The sequence below is a fragment of the Theropithecus gelada genome, chromosome 14, assembly GCF_003255815.1.
Source record: "Theropithecus gelada isolate Dixy chromosome 14, Tgel_1.0, whole genome shotgun sequence".
Lineage (NCBI taxonomy): Eukaryota > Metazoa > Chordata > Mammalia > Primates > Cercopithecidae > Theropithecus > Theropithecus gelada.
The window spans coordinates 15,714,937-15,730,691 of NC_037682.1; the positions used below are offsets into that span (position 1 = coordinate 15,714,937).

General features: G+C 44.2%; 1 protein-coding gene across 22 annotated transcripts in view; it reads right to left on the bottom strand.

The window, feature by feature from the left end:
• Positions 1-15,755, bottom strand: part of CTNND1 (catenin delta 1) — a 70,978-nt gene that overhangs the window by 16,743 nt on the left and 38,480 nt on the right. For 7 of the 22 annotated variants that reach the window (XM_025355739.1, XM_025355741.1, XM_025355737.1 and 4 more), the window contains exons 2-5: positions 8,983-9,054; positions 7,332-7,484; positions 6,063-6,598; positions 859-1,322 (exon numbers count right to left, since the gene is read on the bottom strand). In XM_025355739.1, coding sequence (XP_025211524.1) covers positions 859-1,322; positions 6,063-6,598; positions 7,332-7,448 — 1,117 coding nt within the window. In that variant the 5' untranslated portion in view covers positions 7,449-7,484; positions 8,983-9,054. Of the gene's footprint in view, positions 1-858; positions 1,323-6,062; positions 6,599-7,331; positions 7,485-8,982; positions 9,055-11,385; positions 11,675-14,322; positions 14,442-15,755 lie in introns of all 22 variants that reach the window. The other 15 variants (XM_025355727.1, XM_025355725.1, XM_025355728.1 and 12 more) reach the window with 6 other exon arrangements.

Genomic DNA, 15,755 nt, shown 5'->3' on the forward strand with positions numbered 1-15,755 from the left:
CAGCACTACTGACATTTTGAGCCAGATAATTCTTTGCTATGAGGAGCTGTCTTGTCTATTGCTGGATGTTTAGCAGTATACCTAGCCTTTACTCACTAGATGCCAGTAGCACTCCCTTTCCCCTGTTCTAAGTTATAACAACCAAAAACATCTCCAACACTACAAATGTCCAAATGTCCTCAGGGCAGGGCAGGCAAAATGGCCCACAACTGAGAAGCAATGGTCTATATTACTTTTTCTTTATTCCTTTCCCTTGGAATGCTGATTATGCTCCACAAAATTGTGTTTTATTCACTAATGGATCACACAAATAGATCACAACCCACAATCTGAAAAACTACTGCTCTAAATAAAGCAAGGACCACAAGCTTAAATGTCTATATGGGCCAAGCAGGTGAGTCAAGAGAGGAAGATATTTAAAAGAAATTACAAGCATGTGAAAAAATAGCAGTTGACAGCTCCATGTTTGGGAAACAACATCCTAAACGGCTGTAGTTGGTCAGATAATAGAATGTGTTGGAGATTAGTGTAAATTAGAGAACACATGCTCCAATCAGTTCAGACCAAATACTGCTAGGAAAGAAAAGAGATCCATTGTTAACAACTTTTCCACATTTTTAATAGAAGCCAAGAATCTGGAATTTTAAGTGAAATCTTCTGAATTTTAAACATCAGCAACCAGTTCTTTAAAATTTCAAAAATGCTGTGTGATCCAAACAAATCTGTGAGATGGATTTGACCCAAGGCCACCACTTCACAACCTTTCATCAAAAGTAAAAGGTCTGGAAATCCCTCTAGTTCTTAACATCACTAGAGAGTAACAGTGACTTAGCAATTTTCCTTAGGCCTAGAACTCACCGGTAATGACTTCAGTAAGGTCCATATCACGAGCCTTTCGGAGCAATCGCACAAGGGCAGGCACACCATCACAGTTTTTTATGGCAATCTTGTTATCCTGGTCACGTCCAAAAGAGATATTCTTGAGAGCTCCACAGGCTCCAAGGTGCACTTCCTTTTTGGGATGGTCTAACAATCCCACCAGTACTGGGATGCCCTTGAGCTTCCGCACGTCAGTCTTCACCTTGTCATTGCGGTAGCATAAGTGTTGCAGGTATGCAGCTGCATTGGACTTGACAGCATCCAAGCGGAATCCAAGCATGGCGATCACCTCTGGCAGCTCTGGCTGTCTCCAATTAGGAGGTGGGGGCCCTCCTTTGCGCAGGCTATCCAAGCTTGCTAAACTTCCTCGCTCATGCTGGGCCAAAGGAGCCCAATAGTATTGATCCGATGGCACCTCCTCACCAATCATGTCTTCGTAGCTCCTGAGAAGTTTTGGAATAACCAAGAGAATACATCAAGTCATTATGGCTAGCTTCCTGGACATTCCCATTACCCTCATCTGCAAAGCAGGATTAACTGGAGTTTCAGTGTGCTCATCTTCTCTCTCCTTTGCATGAATAATATACTGATCAATTTTCCTCAATGGGTTAGGAAAAATAAAAGGTAATAATCTTAAAGGCACCTACAATTTAATTAAAACTACACTTTTTTCTTTGAAGTCTGCAGGCTTAGAAAGTAACAAGCATTCAGGAGAGGCTAATCAAAAAGAAAGAACCAAATCCTTATTATTTATCATTTACTTGAATGATACCTGACAGCTATTAACTTTTCTAGGTAGAGATCAGGATAAACTCTCAAAAAGCAGAATTAACCAAAGCAACTGACTCAATGCCACAGAAGTCTGAGAACAGTTCCTTAACCAAACAGGAAATTAGGCATTAACACACAGGAAACAACTGGCGGGTTAAGACCTTTAAATGCATTTCATATTTAAGCTTCTCCTTATCCTATTTTGGAAATTATAAAAGATGGATTGATAGAGAAAAACCAATAAAGGGCTTCCTGCTACATTACAGGAGGATCTGGGTTTGGTACTGATGAGGTATAAACTTGAAAAGTAATTTTCACAGTCATCCCAAGGTCATGTCTGCTACTCAACAAATGTGTTAGCGGTAAGATTCCATCCTCCAATTTCTAAAGACAATACCTCCAGTTCTTTCAAAATGGAGCCTATTCACCAACATCACATTTGGGAAGCCCAGCCACTAGGAACAGAGAAAGCAATTGAAAGTAAGAAAAATCAAACCAGGAGACAATTCTTCCTGTTCCAGTACTACCAACAACCACTAGAGGGTGAGTCTGTCACACTATTATTTATTCATAACTACCAGGAAGAAAGAAACCCATTATCTGTGAGCTCATCTCTTCTGGCTCCCACAGGAGAGGAGAATCTATTGTGTGGAGCTCTCCAAATAAGCCGTTGTTTGTTCTACAAAACCACTCCCACTGTCACCAAATACTCAAAGTTGCCCTGAGCAGAAGGGCTGCCTCACAGGTATCAACATCAACTATGCAACAGTGATTCAGATGGACAAAGTATTTAGTAAAACATGACCAAGATGGTCTTAAAATAACACGGAAACAGGACCAGGCGTGGTGGCTCACATCTGTAATCCCAGCACTTTGGGAAGCTGAGGTGGGCGGATTACCTGAGGTCAGAAGTTCAAGACCAGCATAGCCAACATGGCAAAACCCTATCTCTACTAAAAATATAAAAATTAGCTGGGCGTGGTGGTGGGCACCTGTAATCCCAGCTACTTGGGAGGCTGAGGCAAGAGAATCACTTGAACCCAGGAAGTGGAGGTTGCAGTGAGCCGAGATCGCACCACTGCACTCCAGCCTGGGCAACAGAGCAAGACTCCATCTCAAAAAACAAACAAACAAACAAACACAGAAACAAAATGAATAGCTTAGATAGCTAAGTTTTAAAAGTAGGCTATTGAGCAGTATGTTAAGATTCCCTTTTTGTAGAGGGAAAATAGGATACAGTTACATGTACAATAAAAAAACCTCAAAGGATATGCACCAAAATGTGAACAGTGGTTCTTTATTAATAGATGGTATGCTTTTCTGGGTTTTTCAGGCTCCATATTGAACATGTTTAACCTCTATTATTAATATACAAAATTATAAGAACAATTACCATAACCAAAATTTCCAAATAACTCTATCTTATATCTTTTTCTATATAGAGGCAGTGGATTGGACATTCTTTCCTCTGTTTTACAAGTAACAAAGCTGTGCCCAGGAAGACCAAATGACTTGCTTGAGGCTACTTAGCTAGTGGCAAAGGCACAACTAGAACCAAGGTCTCAGGGTTCAGTGCTTTTTCCACTAATCACTGCCTCACTGTTTAAGTTTGACCTCGTATTACTCTTCTAGCCTGGAACAGGAAGCAGCAAATATTCTTGCTAGTCAAGCAGGTTTCCAAGTCCATTGCTACCCTGGAACAAACCCAAGAACGGCCCAAAACTCTATGTGAACTAGCACAACTAGGGACGGCAGAGAATGACCTGGCCACCCACACCCATCTGGGTCCAATCACTCTTTACTAATGAGGAAGTCAGAAAAAGCAGACTTGCAGTAGAGCCAACACCCTGGACAGACTGCTTCAAAGATGGCTGTTATCTACCACTGTTCTAGGTTGCACCAGCCGAGGTCTGGTGCTCCTGGAGGAATAAAAATGACTCACATGGGAGTTGGATTTGCTATCCAAGACACCTGAAAGGTAAGTGACTCAGTCTTAGATAATGGGGCCTCTACCCCTGGGCCCAGCCCTGTTCACTCTTAACCAAAGCTACCTAATATATGAAGAAAATTAGCACCAAGGCATTTGCTTTAAAAGGTCATGACCCCATACAGAGAAATTCAGCAACAGCTGCTATGATATCCTTACCATCAAGACAACCATAAATCATCCCTTGTTTCTTATCATTTCTCTTTGCGTGGAAAACACTGTTTCTAATTTATTCTGAAGCAGCATTGGCAGCCCATGGGCCAAACCTGTTTTTGTACACCCCCAGAATGCTTTTTATATTTTTAAAAGATTGTTTGAAAAAAAGAACAACATATGACAAAGATGATACATGGCCTGCAAAGCCTAAAATAGTTCTACATGGTCCTTTCCAGGGGTCTGTCGACCCCATTCTAAAGCATTCTCTCAAGGCAACAAGGCAAACCATATACCAGTCCAAACATAATCACTCCTTTTTTCACATCAACAAAGAAATCTCCAGGGACAAGGAGTAAAGTCAGAGTAGGCAGCTGCTTAGTGACCTTTCAGAGTGTTGCTGATGTACCCCCCAACCCCCACTCAAGGATGCCACCACAATTTCACTTTACAATCAAATAATAAGACCCTAAGCACAGAATGTCAAGGCCCTTGTGAGGTCAAAGTTTGTTTTTAACTTTGGGATTAAAAACACCACAAGAAAGTTCTTATATATATCCTTAACTGTCTCTTTTGGTCCTGTATTCCTAAAACCTTCAATTCTGTTTTGTTTTGTTTTGAGACAGTCTCACTCTGTTGCCCAGGCTGGAGTGCAGTGGCGGCATCTTGGCTCACTGCAGCCTCTGCCTCCCGGGTTCAAGTGATTCTCCTGCCTCAGCCTCCTGAGTAGCTGGGACTGCAGGCACGAGCCACCACACCTGGCTAATTTTTGTATTTTTAGTAGAGACAGGGTTTCACTATGTTAGCCAGGATGATCTTGATCTCCTGACCTCGTGATCTGCCCGCCTCAGCCTCCAAAAGTGCTGGGATTACAGGTGTGAACCAACATGCCCGACCGACTCTGTTCTTAATACCAAACCAGAAGCTAAAGAAATTCCCAAGAAGAAGTGAGCAAGAATTCCATGGCCCCAGACATCAGAATCCTCTGCCTAACACCAAAAGGGGGTCACATCTTAGCCAGAAACAGCAAAAACTTCAGCATAGAAGCAGAAGCAAAATTCAGTCTTCAGGACATAGACTAATAACAATCACAAGTTGTGGTTTTTTTTGTTTTTTTTTTTTGAGATGGAGTTTCGCTCTTGTTGCCCAGGCCGGAGTGCAATGGCACGATCTTGGCTCACCACAACCTCCGCCTCCCGGGTTTACGTGATTCTCCTGCCTCAGCCTCCTGAGTAGCTGGGATTGCAGGCATGTGTCACCATGCTCAGCTAATTTTGTATTTTTAGTAAAGACGGGATTTCTCCATGTTGGTCAGGCTGGTCTCGAACTCCAGACCTCAGGTGAGCCACCTACCTAGGTCTCCAAAAGCGCTGGGATTACAGGCATGAGCCACTGTGCCTGGCCCATATATTCAAATTATAGAAAACAACTTGTGGACCAGGCGTGGTGGCTCATGCCTGTAATCCCAGCACTTTTGGAGGCCAAGGCGGGTGGATCACCAGAGGTCAGGAGTTTGAGACCAGCCTGGCCAACAAGGTGAAACCGCATCTCTACTAAAAATATAAAAATTAGCCGAGCGTCATGGTGCTTGCCTGTAGTCCCAGCAAGAAGTGGAGGTGGCAGTGAGCCAAGATGGCGCCACTGCACTCCAGCCTGGGTGAAAGAGGAAGACTCTGTCTCTAAAAAATAAAATTAGAAGTCCGGGCGCGGTGGCTCACACCTGTAATCCCAGCACTTTGGGAGGCTGAGGCGGGTGGATCACGAGGTCAGGAGATAGAGACCATCCTGGCTAACACGGTGAAACCCCATCTCTAATAAAAATGCAAAAAAAAATTAGCTGGGCGTGGTGGCGGGCGCCTGTAGTCCCAGCTACTTGGGAGGCTGAGGCAGGAGAATGGCGTGAACCCGGGAGGCGGAGCTTGCAGTGAGCCGAGAACGCGCCACTGCACTCCAGCCTGGGCGACTGAGCAAGACTCCGTCTCAAAAAATAAAAATAAAAAATAAAAAATAAAATTAGAATATATTATTTTCATTTAAAAAATTATATAGTTATATTATACAGATATACATTTATATTTTATATATATAGCAAGTCAATACTAAGCCAAGTCAGAAAAGGGAAAAATGGGGTAGCCTTTCACCCCAAAAAAAAAGCAGAGGGGAGGAGGCCACAAGTATCTCTGATCCCAAAAAGCTCTTAGAAGTTGAAGGAAAAGCTACCCCTTACCCCTGGTTTTGGAAAAACCCTTTTCTCTTCCCTATTCCTGCCTACCTGAGGCGCCGACGAGGGTCAGAGGGTGTCCCAGTCCGACGGGCAGTGCCATAATCAGACATCATACCATAATCCAGGTCATCATAGCCCATACTACGCTGGTCATCCTCTAGCCCATAAGGCTCTGGATGAAAGCGATGCAGATCCACGCTGCTCCCACCTACCCGAACCTGGGGTTGGGGCCCATACACATCCTGTCTACTAGGTGCCCGGTAGCCTTCCATGCTGGGCCTATACCGCTCCTCAATGCGGGTCACCCGGGACAGACTGCCATAGTTATCACTGCCACCTGGATAACCATCTTCATAGTGGCGGCTATAACCATCAGGAGGGTAGTGGAAGTTCCTAGGAAGGGTAGCAGTGCCGGCTTGCCCCACATAGGGACCAGGTCCCCCATTGCCATTCTTGCGGAAGTCACGACCCAAAGTCTGGATATAGTTGTTAGAAACTGATGAAGCATCCACAGGCAACCCGTCTGGTCCCATAGCGACTGGCTGTACTGTCCGTGTTGTCACAGTCTTCACTACTTTCTTGACCTGCAAGTAGGAAACAAGAAAAAGAAAAACTAATTAAGGAAGTGAGCAATTAAATTCTTCTTTTTTTTTTTTTTGGAGACGGAGTCTTGCACTGTCGCCCTGGCTGGAGTGCAATGGTGTGATCTCAGCTCACTGAAATCTCTGCCTCCCGGGTTCACGTCCTTCTCCTACCTCAGCTTCCCGAGTAGCTGGTATTACAGGCACACACCAACACACCTGGCTAATTTTTTGTGTTTTTAGTAGAGATGGGGTTTCACTATGTTGTCCAGACTGGTCTCGAACTCCTGACCTCATGATCCGCCCACCTCCACCTCCCACAGTGCTAGGATTACAGGCGTGAGCCACCGTGCCCAGCCATGAACAATTAAATTCTATACCACTCTAAAAGAAACAAACCTTTACATCCCTAGGACACTTTACCTAGAAATGCCTTAAGGCCTACCATCTATCTTTCTTTCCATCCTGTAGGAAGTCCCCAAGTAGGAAAATTGCCCTGACAGTAACTATGCCTATAAGGGAACCTACTATAGACCTTGATATACCTTCTCTCTTCCCTATGCCATTAGATTTCCCCATATCTCTTCATCCTTTCTATCTGGCCAGAGATCACTTTATGCAATCAGATCAATAACGGCATATCAGTCCTCCATTTTAATTAAGTGCTTAACCCCTCCCCTAATAGAGAATAAAAGACCTCTTATCACTTCCAGATCTTACACACGTCTTAGTTTACCGTGGTCTCTGTGCGCCGAGTGGTCCCATCATCTGAGGTCTCCACAGAGACTACAGACATGGCTCCCTCAGGATCCTCCTCCGTGTAGGTCTCCACAATCTGCCCCGGCTCCTGCATCCTGGGGATGGTGCTATATAGAAGGTGACTATGATCCTATATGCAAAAGAGAAAAGAGAAGGAACTACTATTAAGCACTATGTATTAACAAGCCATCCTAATAAGAAGCGTAAGTAGTGACCCTGGAAACAGGGACTCCTCATGCATCTTCTATAGGCCTCAGGATTTTTAGATGGGTGGCTGTCATCTTTTGAACTTGTACAAAAGGACAGCAGACATAATTTCCCAGTTGTAGTCATTTAACAAACATGAACTGAGTTAATTATAGCCACACCAACATCCAAGTGACAGACAGTAGATTTAACTTCCCAGCTGTGGTCATCTAAGTGAACATGAACTGTGTTAACTGCAATTTCACCTATATCTGAGTGACCCCTCAAAAGAGCAGCTCACCCAATAAATAAATAACTTTTATTTATTTATTTGAGATAGGGTCTCACTCTGTCACACAAGCTAGAGTGCAGTGGCATGATCATAGCTCACTGGAGCCCCAACCTCCCAGGCTCAAGCAATCTTACCATTTCAGCCTCCTGAGTAGCTAGAACTACAGGCTCATGCCACCATGCCTGGCTAATTTTATTTTTTTTTTGTAGAGACAGGGTCTCACTATGTTGCCCAGGCTGGTCTTGAACTCCTGGGCTCAAGCAATCCTCCAGCCTCAGCCTCCCAAAGTGCTGGAATTACAGGAATGAGCAGACCATGCCTGGCCAAAATAAAGAACTTTTTTTTTTTTGAGACGGAGTTTTGCTCTGCCTTGGCCTCCCAAAGTGCTGGAATTACAGGCATGAGATGCCGTGCCCAGCCTAAAATAAAGAACTTTTTTTTTTTTTGAGATGGAGTTTTGCTCTTGTTGCCCAGGCTGGAGTACAATGGCATGATCTCAGCTCACCACAATCTCCACCTCCCAGGTTCAAGCAATTCTCCTGCCTCAGCCTCCCGAGTAGCTGGGATTACAGGCATGTGCTACCATGCCCGGCTAATTTTGTATTTTCAGTAGAGATGGGGTTTCTCCATGTTGGTCAGGCTGGTCTCGAACTCCTGACCTGAGGTGATCTGCCCACCTCAGCCTCCCAAAGTGCTGGGATTACAGGCGTAAGCCACCGTAGCTGGCCAAAAATAAAGAACTTTTAAGACAAACCTGAAAATCCCAGTAAGAGCCATCTTTTGACTGGCTTTATGTTACTCTTCAGATACTATCTAAAAGGCTCAAGACCAGCCAGATTTTAGGTAGCGTTTTCTGCTGCAGAGTAGAAGCCTACTGTCTCTAGAAAAGAAACGCAGTACTTAGGGATCAAATGGGATGGCAGTGGGGAAAAGGAATAGTCATAAAGATCAATGGTCATTAAAATTCATTTCAAAACAAAACTACATACATACTTTGGAGCTCCACTTCTTTGTTTTCGTAAATGAAAGAAACTAATTGACGAGTGTGTACAATGTGCCAGGCACTTTACAAGACACAAATATGCTCTTATAGGCTGGGGAAATAAGAAAATACGAATGAAGCAACCCACGTCTTGAGCCAAAGAATTACCTGGGGTCCGTTGAGTTTCAAATCTGAAAATTTCTGTCTCTCAAGGTCAGCATCGCCCACAAACCGGCCGTTCTGAAACACAGTCCACAAGAAGACAATTCATTTTGTGGCCTTCTTTTGCTCTACCAAACACAAATGATCTTTTTTTCAAACAGAAAGAGGGCTTTCAAGTAGGTATGTGTGGCCTGGAGTCCTTGTGTCAGTACTCATAAAAGAACCATATCACTCTTTAGTCTTAGCACTTTCCTCAAAATTGAAAATCAGGCCTGGAACTCTGGCAGACAGGGTCTCTGGAACATAAGAATGTAAGCTCCATGAGGGCAGAGGGTTTTTGGGATTAGTTTAGTGATATATTCCCTAGTGCCTTGAGCAGTGCCTGCACATAACAGGTGCTCAAAAACTATATGCTGAATAAACAGTACAGACCTAGATAATTTCCCCTACATGCAACCTTTTTGGAAAGCCATAAAAATGTAAGGAAAGTTGGAAGGGCTAAGTTGGGGAGTTTCCAAAGAGCTTTGTAGTCTCATGAATCTTCATGCAGTACTACCACTGGAAACTCCCATTCCCGGCAGCTTTTTAAAGAAAGAAGCAAGATGGCTATCATGTCCTAATGTAAAAAATAGAAATTTAATTAAAGAAAAAAGCAAGAGATACGAGTCTCCCTTTCCAAGTATAAAAACAAGCACCCCAACTCCTCTCAAGAAAAGAGAAGGCTCAACATCTTTACCAACAATTATTAGAGCCACAGAATACATTCCAAAATGTCATCCAGAAGTTGCTCTGTCTTAAGCAGCAGGAAATAATCTTTATACCACATAAAAATGTATTTGCCTGCTCCTCTTCCAGTAGAACAGTGAGAGCCAACCACTTTGGGAGACTCTTCCTCCACCCCACTCCCATTACATAGAGTGTAATGCTGCAGGGAGAGGAAGTTAAACATTACTTTCAGGAAGAAGGAAGGGTGTGGTTTTACTGCTAAGCAGAAGTTAAAAATAAGAGAGAAACCACATACTGAATCCTGGAATTCCCCATGACCTCCAAACCTGAGCAGTCCTGCTTTCCTCTTTCAATATAATTTCATACCTAACTTTCTATTGTAGTTCCTGTAAAAATCCCAGGAACACTGCAAGCATGCTGCCTCCCTCAGACTCCTTGATCCTCCAATTGGAATTCTGTTCTTTTTGCAAGGTTCCTCAGTATGAGGGACTTTCTCTATCTTAAAAAAAAAAAAAAAAAAAAAATTACCCAGCCAGTGCGGTAGCTCACACCTGTAATCCCAGCACTTTGGGAGGCCAAGGCAGGCGGATCACAGGGTCAAGAGATCGAGACCATCCTGGCCAACGTGGTGAAACGCCATTTCTACTAAAAATACAAAAATTGGCTGGGTGTGGTGGCACGTGCCTGTAGTCCCAGCTACTCAGGAGGTTGAGGGAGGAGAAACGCTTGAACCCGGGAGGCGGAGGATGCAGTGAGCCAAGATTGCACCACTGCACTCCAGCCTGGAGGCAGAGCGAGACTCTGTCATAAATAAATAAATAAATTATTACTCAATGAAAAGGACTATAAGGGCATGAGCACTGTTCTGGTTCCCACCCAGAAATCTCTCGTAAGATGCAATCTATCAGGCAATGCCTACCACACACACACATGCACACACACACACACAGGAAGACAGACAAAACCTCAGACAGATTACGTCACAGCAAAGTCAGACTAGAAAAACCAGAGGAAACATAAGATACTTCTTATTCCTAACACCAGCTCTCCCAAGTCACATCACAGAGTCAGCCAACCCAGAGACCACTGGCTCCTGTGGTTATTTGGGTTAAACAGCAGCATGATGCTCCCTCTCCAACTCTAACCAACAGAATTAACAATGACCCCTTCCTCCAACACATGATTTACACAGCCAACAAAAAGAGCACACAAGGACAATATAGAGCAGGAGTACACAATTTATGGATACTGCCACACCTGGGTACAGACTGTTCCCTCAGGGAGACTGAACTAGAGCTGAGCGCACAAGATGCCCAACCACTACGTGGGCATTTACTTTCCTGATTTTTTGATACCAAGGAAAAAAAATCAGAAAAGTAACTTGAGTACAGCTGCAAACTACACTATCTACCATTACTTGAATTGTAGCCCACCCCAAAAAACCTACTCCAGCAAAACAGAAGTCAGATGGATGCTTCTAGAGACAGTAACTCCGCCCAACTCAGTCCAGCAGCAATATTCCTTGTATCTCATCAGCATTTAACACCTCTGGAAAAAAATCCCTGGAAGAATGGGCACTGGAGAGCCCATCACCAAAAGGAGAGTAGCTTCCCAAAAAGGATCATAGCCTCTCTGTGATCATGCCAAAGTCCTACCTGCACATCTGATGGAGAGAGGGGTTACCTGATGCCGGCGGGTGAGTGTGCCGTTGGCCATGAGTGGGTTGGCATCTTGTGGCGAGACCCGGACGCGTTCCAGCTGCGCCGAGACGTGGCGCCGTTCCTCCTCCAGCGCCCGGGTCAGCTTCTCAAACTGGGCCTCTTGTTCCTTCACAGAGGCCAAGATGCTGGCGGTCGACTCCACCTCTGAGTCGTCCATGAAGGTAAGGGGCAGAGCCGCCGCAGGGCAGGGTAAAAAGGAAGGTGAATCACAGAGGAAGGAGAAGGAGGGAGAGAGACCCCCTCACTTCACACTACCGGGAAAGGGTAAGAGAAAGGAGAGAAAAGGTCACAGGTCAGAGAAGACAGATGAATTATTAATCCCAGAGCCAAAGATGCCCTCTCGTGGTTTTACTGCAGTGCAGAAAGCAAGCCACCACCAAGCCTGGGAGCCCATCACCAGTGTCTGTTCAAGCGGAATCCTTTGCCCACTATGCTCTCTTCAACATCCCACCAGAAATAACTACTGAAAGGAATGGTGCAATTAAATCTAAGTCTCTACACTGTTAGGAGAGGGAGAATGTGGTGAGGTGCTGTAGTTATGTGATTGGATTATTTTTCCCTGAAAAAAATCTGCTGGTATCAACTCAGTGAAATGTGTAACTCCATGGTACAGACAAGCATTCACTATCCTGCAGGGACAAGCCACTTTTAGAGATAATAGGGCAATACAGATCTTACTTAACCTCTCCCACATCTAACACTAAAACTGCTGAAGTGGCAGCAAATTTAAAAAAAAAAATTACTATGCTAAACTAAAATGCCAATTAAGAAACGAAAAGGCCAGGCGCTGTGGCTCACGCCTGTAATCCCAGCACTTTGGGAAGCCGAGGCAGGCGGATCACGAGGTCAGAAGTTCGAGACCAGTCTGGCCAACATAGTGAAACCCGTCTCTACTGAAAAAATACAAAAAAAGGACGGGCACGGTGGCTCATGCCTGTAATCCCAGCACTTTGGGAGGCCGAGGCGGGTGGATCACGAGGTCAGCAGATCAAGACCATCCTGGCTAACACGGTGAAACCTTGTCTCTACTAAAAATACAAAAAATTAGCCGGGCGTGGTGGTGGGAGCCTGTAGTCCCAGCTACTTGGGAGGCTGAGACAGGAGAATGGCGTGAACCCGGCAGGTGGAACTTACAGTGAGCTGAGATCGCGCTACTACACTCCAGCCTGGGTGACAGAGCAAGACTCTGTCTCAAAAAAAAAAAAAAAAATTAGGCCGGGCGCGGTGGCTCAAGCCTGTAATCCCAGCACTTTGGGAGGCCAAGACGGGCGGATCACAAGGTCAGGAGATCGAGACCATCCTGGTTAACATGGTGAAACGCCGTCTCTACTAAAAATACAAAAAACTAGCCAGACGAGGTGGCGGGCGCCTGTAGTCCCAGCTACTCGGGAGGCTGAGGCAGGAGAATGGCGTGAACCTCGGAGGCGGAGCCTGCAGTGAGCTGAGATCCGGCCACTGCACTCTAGCCTGGGTGACAAAGCGAGACTCCGTCTCAAAAAAAAAAAAAAAAAAAAAAAAAATTAGCCGGGTGTAGTGTACGCCTATAATCCCATCAACTCGGGAGACTGAGACAGGAGAATAGCGTGAATCCGGGAGGCAGAGGTTGCAGTGAGCCAAGATAGCGCCATTGCACTCCAGCCGGGAACACAGTGCAAGACTCCGTCTCAGAAAAAAAAAAAAAAAGAAATCAAAGTAGGCTGGGCGCGGTGGCTCACACCTGTAATCCCAGCACTTTAAGAGGCCAAGGTGGGTGGATCACTTGAAGTCAGGTTCACTTGGTCAAGACCAGCCTGGCCAACATGGGAAAACCTTATCTCTACTAAAAATACAAAAATTAGCCAGGCATGGTGCTAGGCACCTGTAATCCCAGCTGAGGCATGAGAATTGTGTGAACCCAGGAGACGGAGGTTGCAGTGAGTCGAGATGGCACCACTGCACTCCAAGCTGGGCAACAGAGCAAGACTCTGCCTCCAAAAATATAATAATACATTCATAAAAGGGCCTTTCTACTTTCCAAAACTATACTACTATAGTTTGTTAAATATAATATTGATGGCAAAACGTGTTCCTTGACTAATGGAGACAACAGAGTAATAGAACCACAAAAAACTCTGTGTAAAAAAGCACTGTCTTAAGGAAACTTCACCTCCTTGGGAAGCAGGAAAAGAAGTATTAGCCTCAACCTCTGAAAGTGCACCTCACAGTAGTTCATATCCTAACCTCCACAAGTCAATGGCTGAAGTTCCTACATCTCTGTAATCCTGCAGAAAGCTCTAACTCAAGCTTGTCCAACCCACAGCCTACGGGACACACGCAGCCCAGGACAGCTTTGAATGCGGCCCAACACAAATTTGCAAACTTTCTTAAAACATTATGAGATTTTTTTTTTTTTTTTTTAGCTCACTGGCTATTCTTAGTGTACATTATGTATGGCCCAAGACAATTCTTTCAGTGTAGCCCAGGGAAGCCAAAAGATTGGACACCCTTGTTCTAAATAGACTATATTTTTACCCCTTTCTTTGTTCCAACTCAGGATAAATATCCAAGTATCTAAGGGTCTATGTGTGCTATCTATACAATAAAATATAGTTATATAGAAATGAAGAGTTCTCCATATCATTATATAAACAGGAGGTTTAACAGGCATTAGTGATACTCTGTTGGACTCAATGGGTTTTTTTCTGTCTTATAGCTATGAGAGACTTTATGCCAGTCCAAAATATACAATGTTGAAAGACAGGTTTTGAAATAAATATTCTCCCCAATTCCCACCCTCTCACCAACCCATAAAGAAAAAAGGTACTTAAAAAGATTTTTTTCTGCTATGACATGAGAGGAATAAAAATACATATTTCTTAAAAATATTTTTCATTCTTAATAAACATATTTCCATACACACCTGTTAAGAGAAGGTCGCAACTGATTGGTTTAACACAGAGAACAGCCCAGTCTAGATTCAAAAAATCATGGAAGAAGCATCCCAGCCACCACAGCAAGGAGGAAGCAGGAAGGAGAGAGCTGCAGAAATATTTGAAGGAAAAATGGGAATGAGAGGAAAATAAAATATACCCAATACACAGAAACAAGAAGAGCAAGGGGCAACATTAGGAATGAAAGGAAGTAATTTAAAATATGACTTGGAATTGCTTAATGTGACAGACAAGTGCCCTTTAGACCTTGCTGTGTTCAGATACCTAGGCCTTGGATGTTGTTTTCATTAAAACCTGGATTCTACTGTCGTGTGAGTTCCTCTACTTGTATTTCCATACATAACCAGAACAGGTTATAATATGCATAAAAATCCATTTACCCTGTTTCCAGCAACCAAATTGGGGAAAAAGAAAAAAACTGCTGTTGGAATGCCCTTCCCCCTCCCTTCCCACCCGTAAGGCAGAAACCTCAAAGCCCAGTCCCAGCATGCCCACAAAGACATTGAGAAACCAATGCAAAAGTTGTGTGGGGAAGACATGTGGGAACTAGCCTAGGCTGAGCCTTTTGCTTCAGTTCCCTTTCCCACGCTCCCCCGAGCCCCACCAAGCACAAATGCTTGGTCCTGTTTGCCTTAGAGTGTATGCAGAAGTCAGCAAGCAAGAGTACCCAAAGGAACTGATTAATAAGTGCCCAATAAACTCCTGAATCAATGCAGTCCCTAAGTTTAAAGAACGTGGTCGCCCTTCCCTAAATTCCTCCTACCCCAGCTTGGAGTTCCCATAATCACTTATCAACTCTTCTTCCTTTCAGTCTAAAACCCATTGCCACTTTCTCATATTCCCAACCTACATTCCAGTAGGCCACCCAAAGGTCTTTCTTGAATAAGCACCCTTATTTACAAAAAAAAAAAAAAAAAAACCGGGGCTCCCCTTTCATCTCCATTTCTTCAGTACTTGCCCTTATCCACTATGTACAATGACCTATGAACCTTCCACACCAAGAGGACTCTGAGCTCAAAAAGAGACTCTTCCAGTTACTGAATTCCAACAGGGTCTGAAGTGCAATTACCACTCCAGCAGCATCCACCCTATAATCTTCTTTGCTAATAAAAGCCCAAATTACTGCTACCATGGGGGATACAGTGACATTCCCTGCTGCAAAGAGAAAGTGTACAGATGGCCATAAATGGCCCTGCAACTTAAATTCAAGGAAGAAGGTTAGGAAGGGAGATAGGAAAAATGCTCAGGGTTCTAGGTCAGAAAGCAGTATCTGGAGAAACATTAGCTTCCACCATCTTCTTAAAGCTGACCACCCGGCTCTAATTTGGAAAAGAAGACAGCACAATTAAACAAAAAGATCAGATTCCTAGGTCTAAAAGCATGGGGAGATATTCTGCCTGAA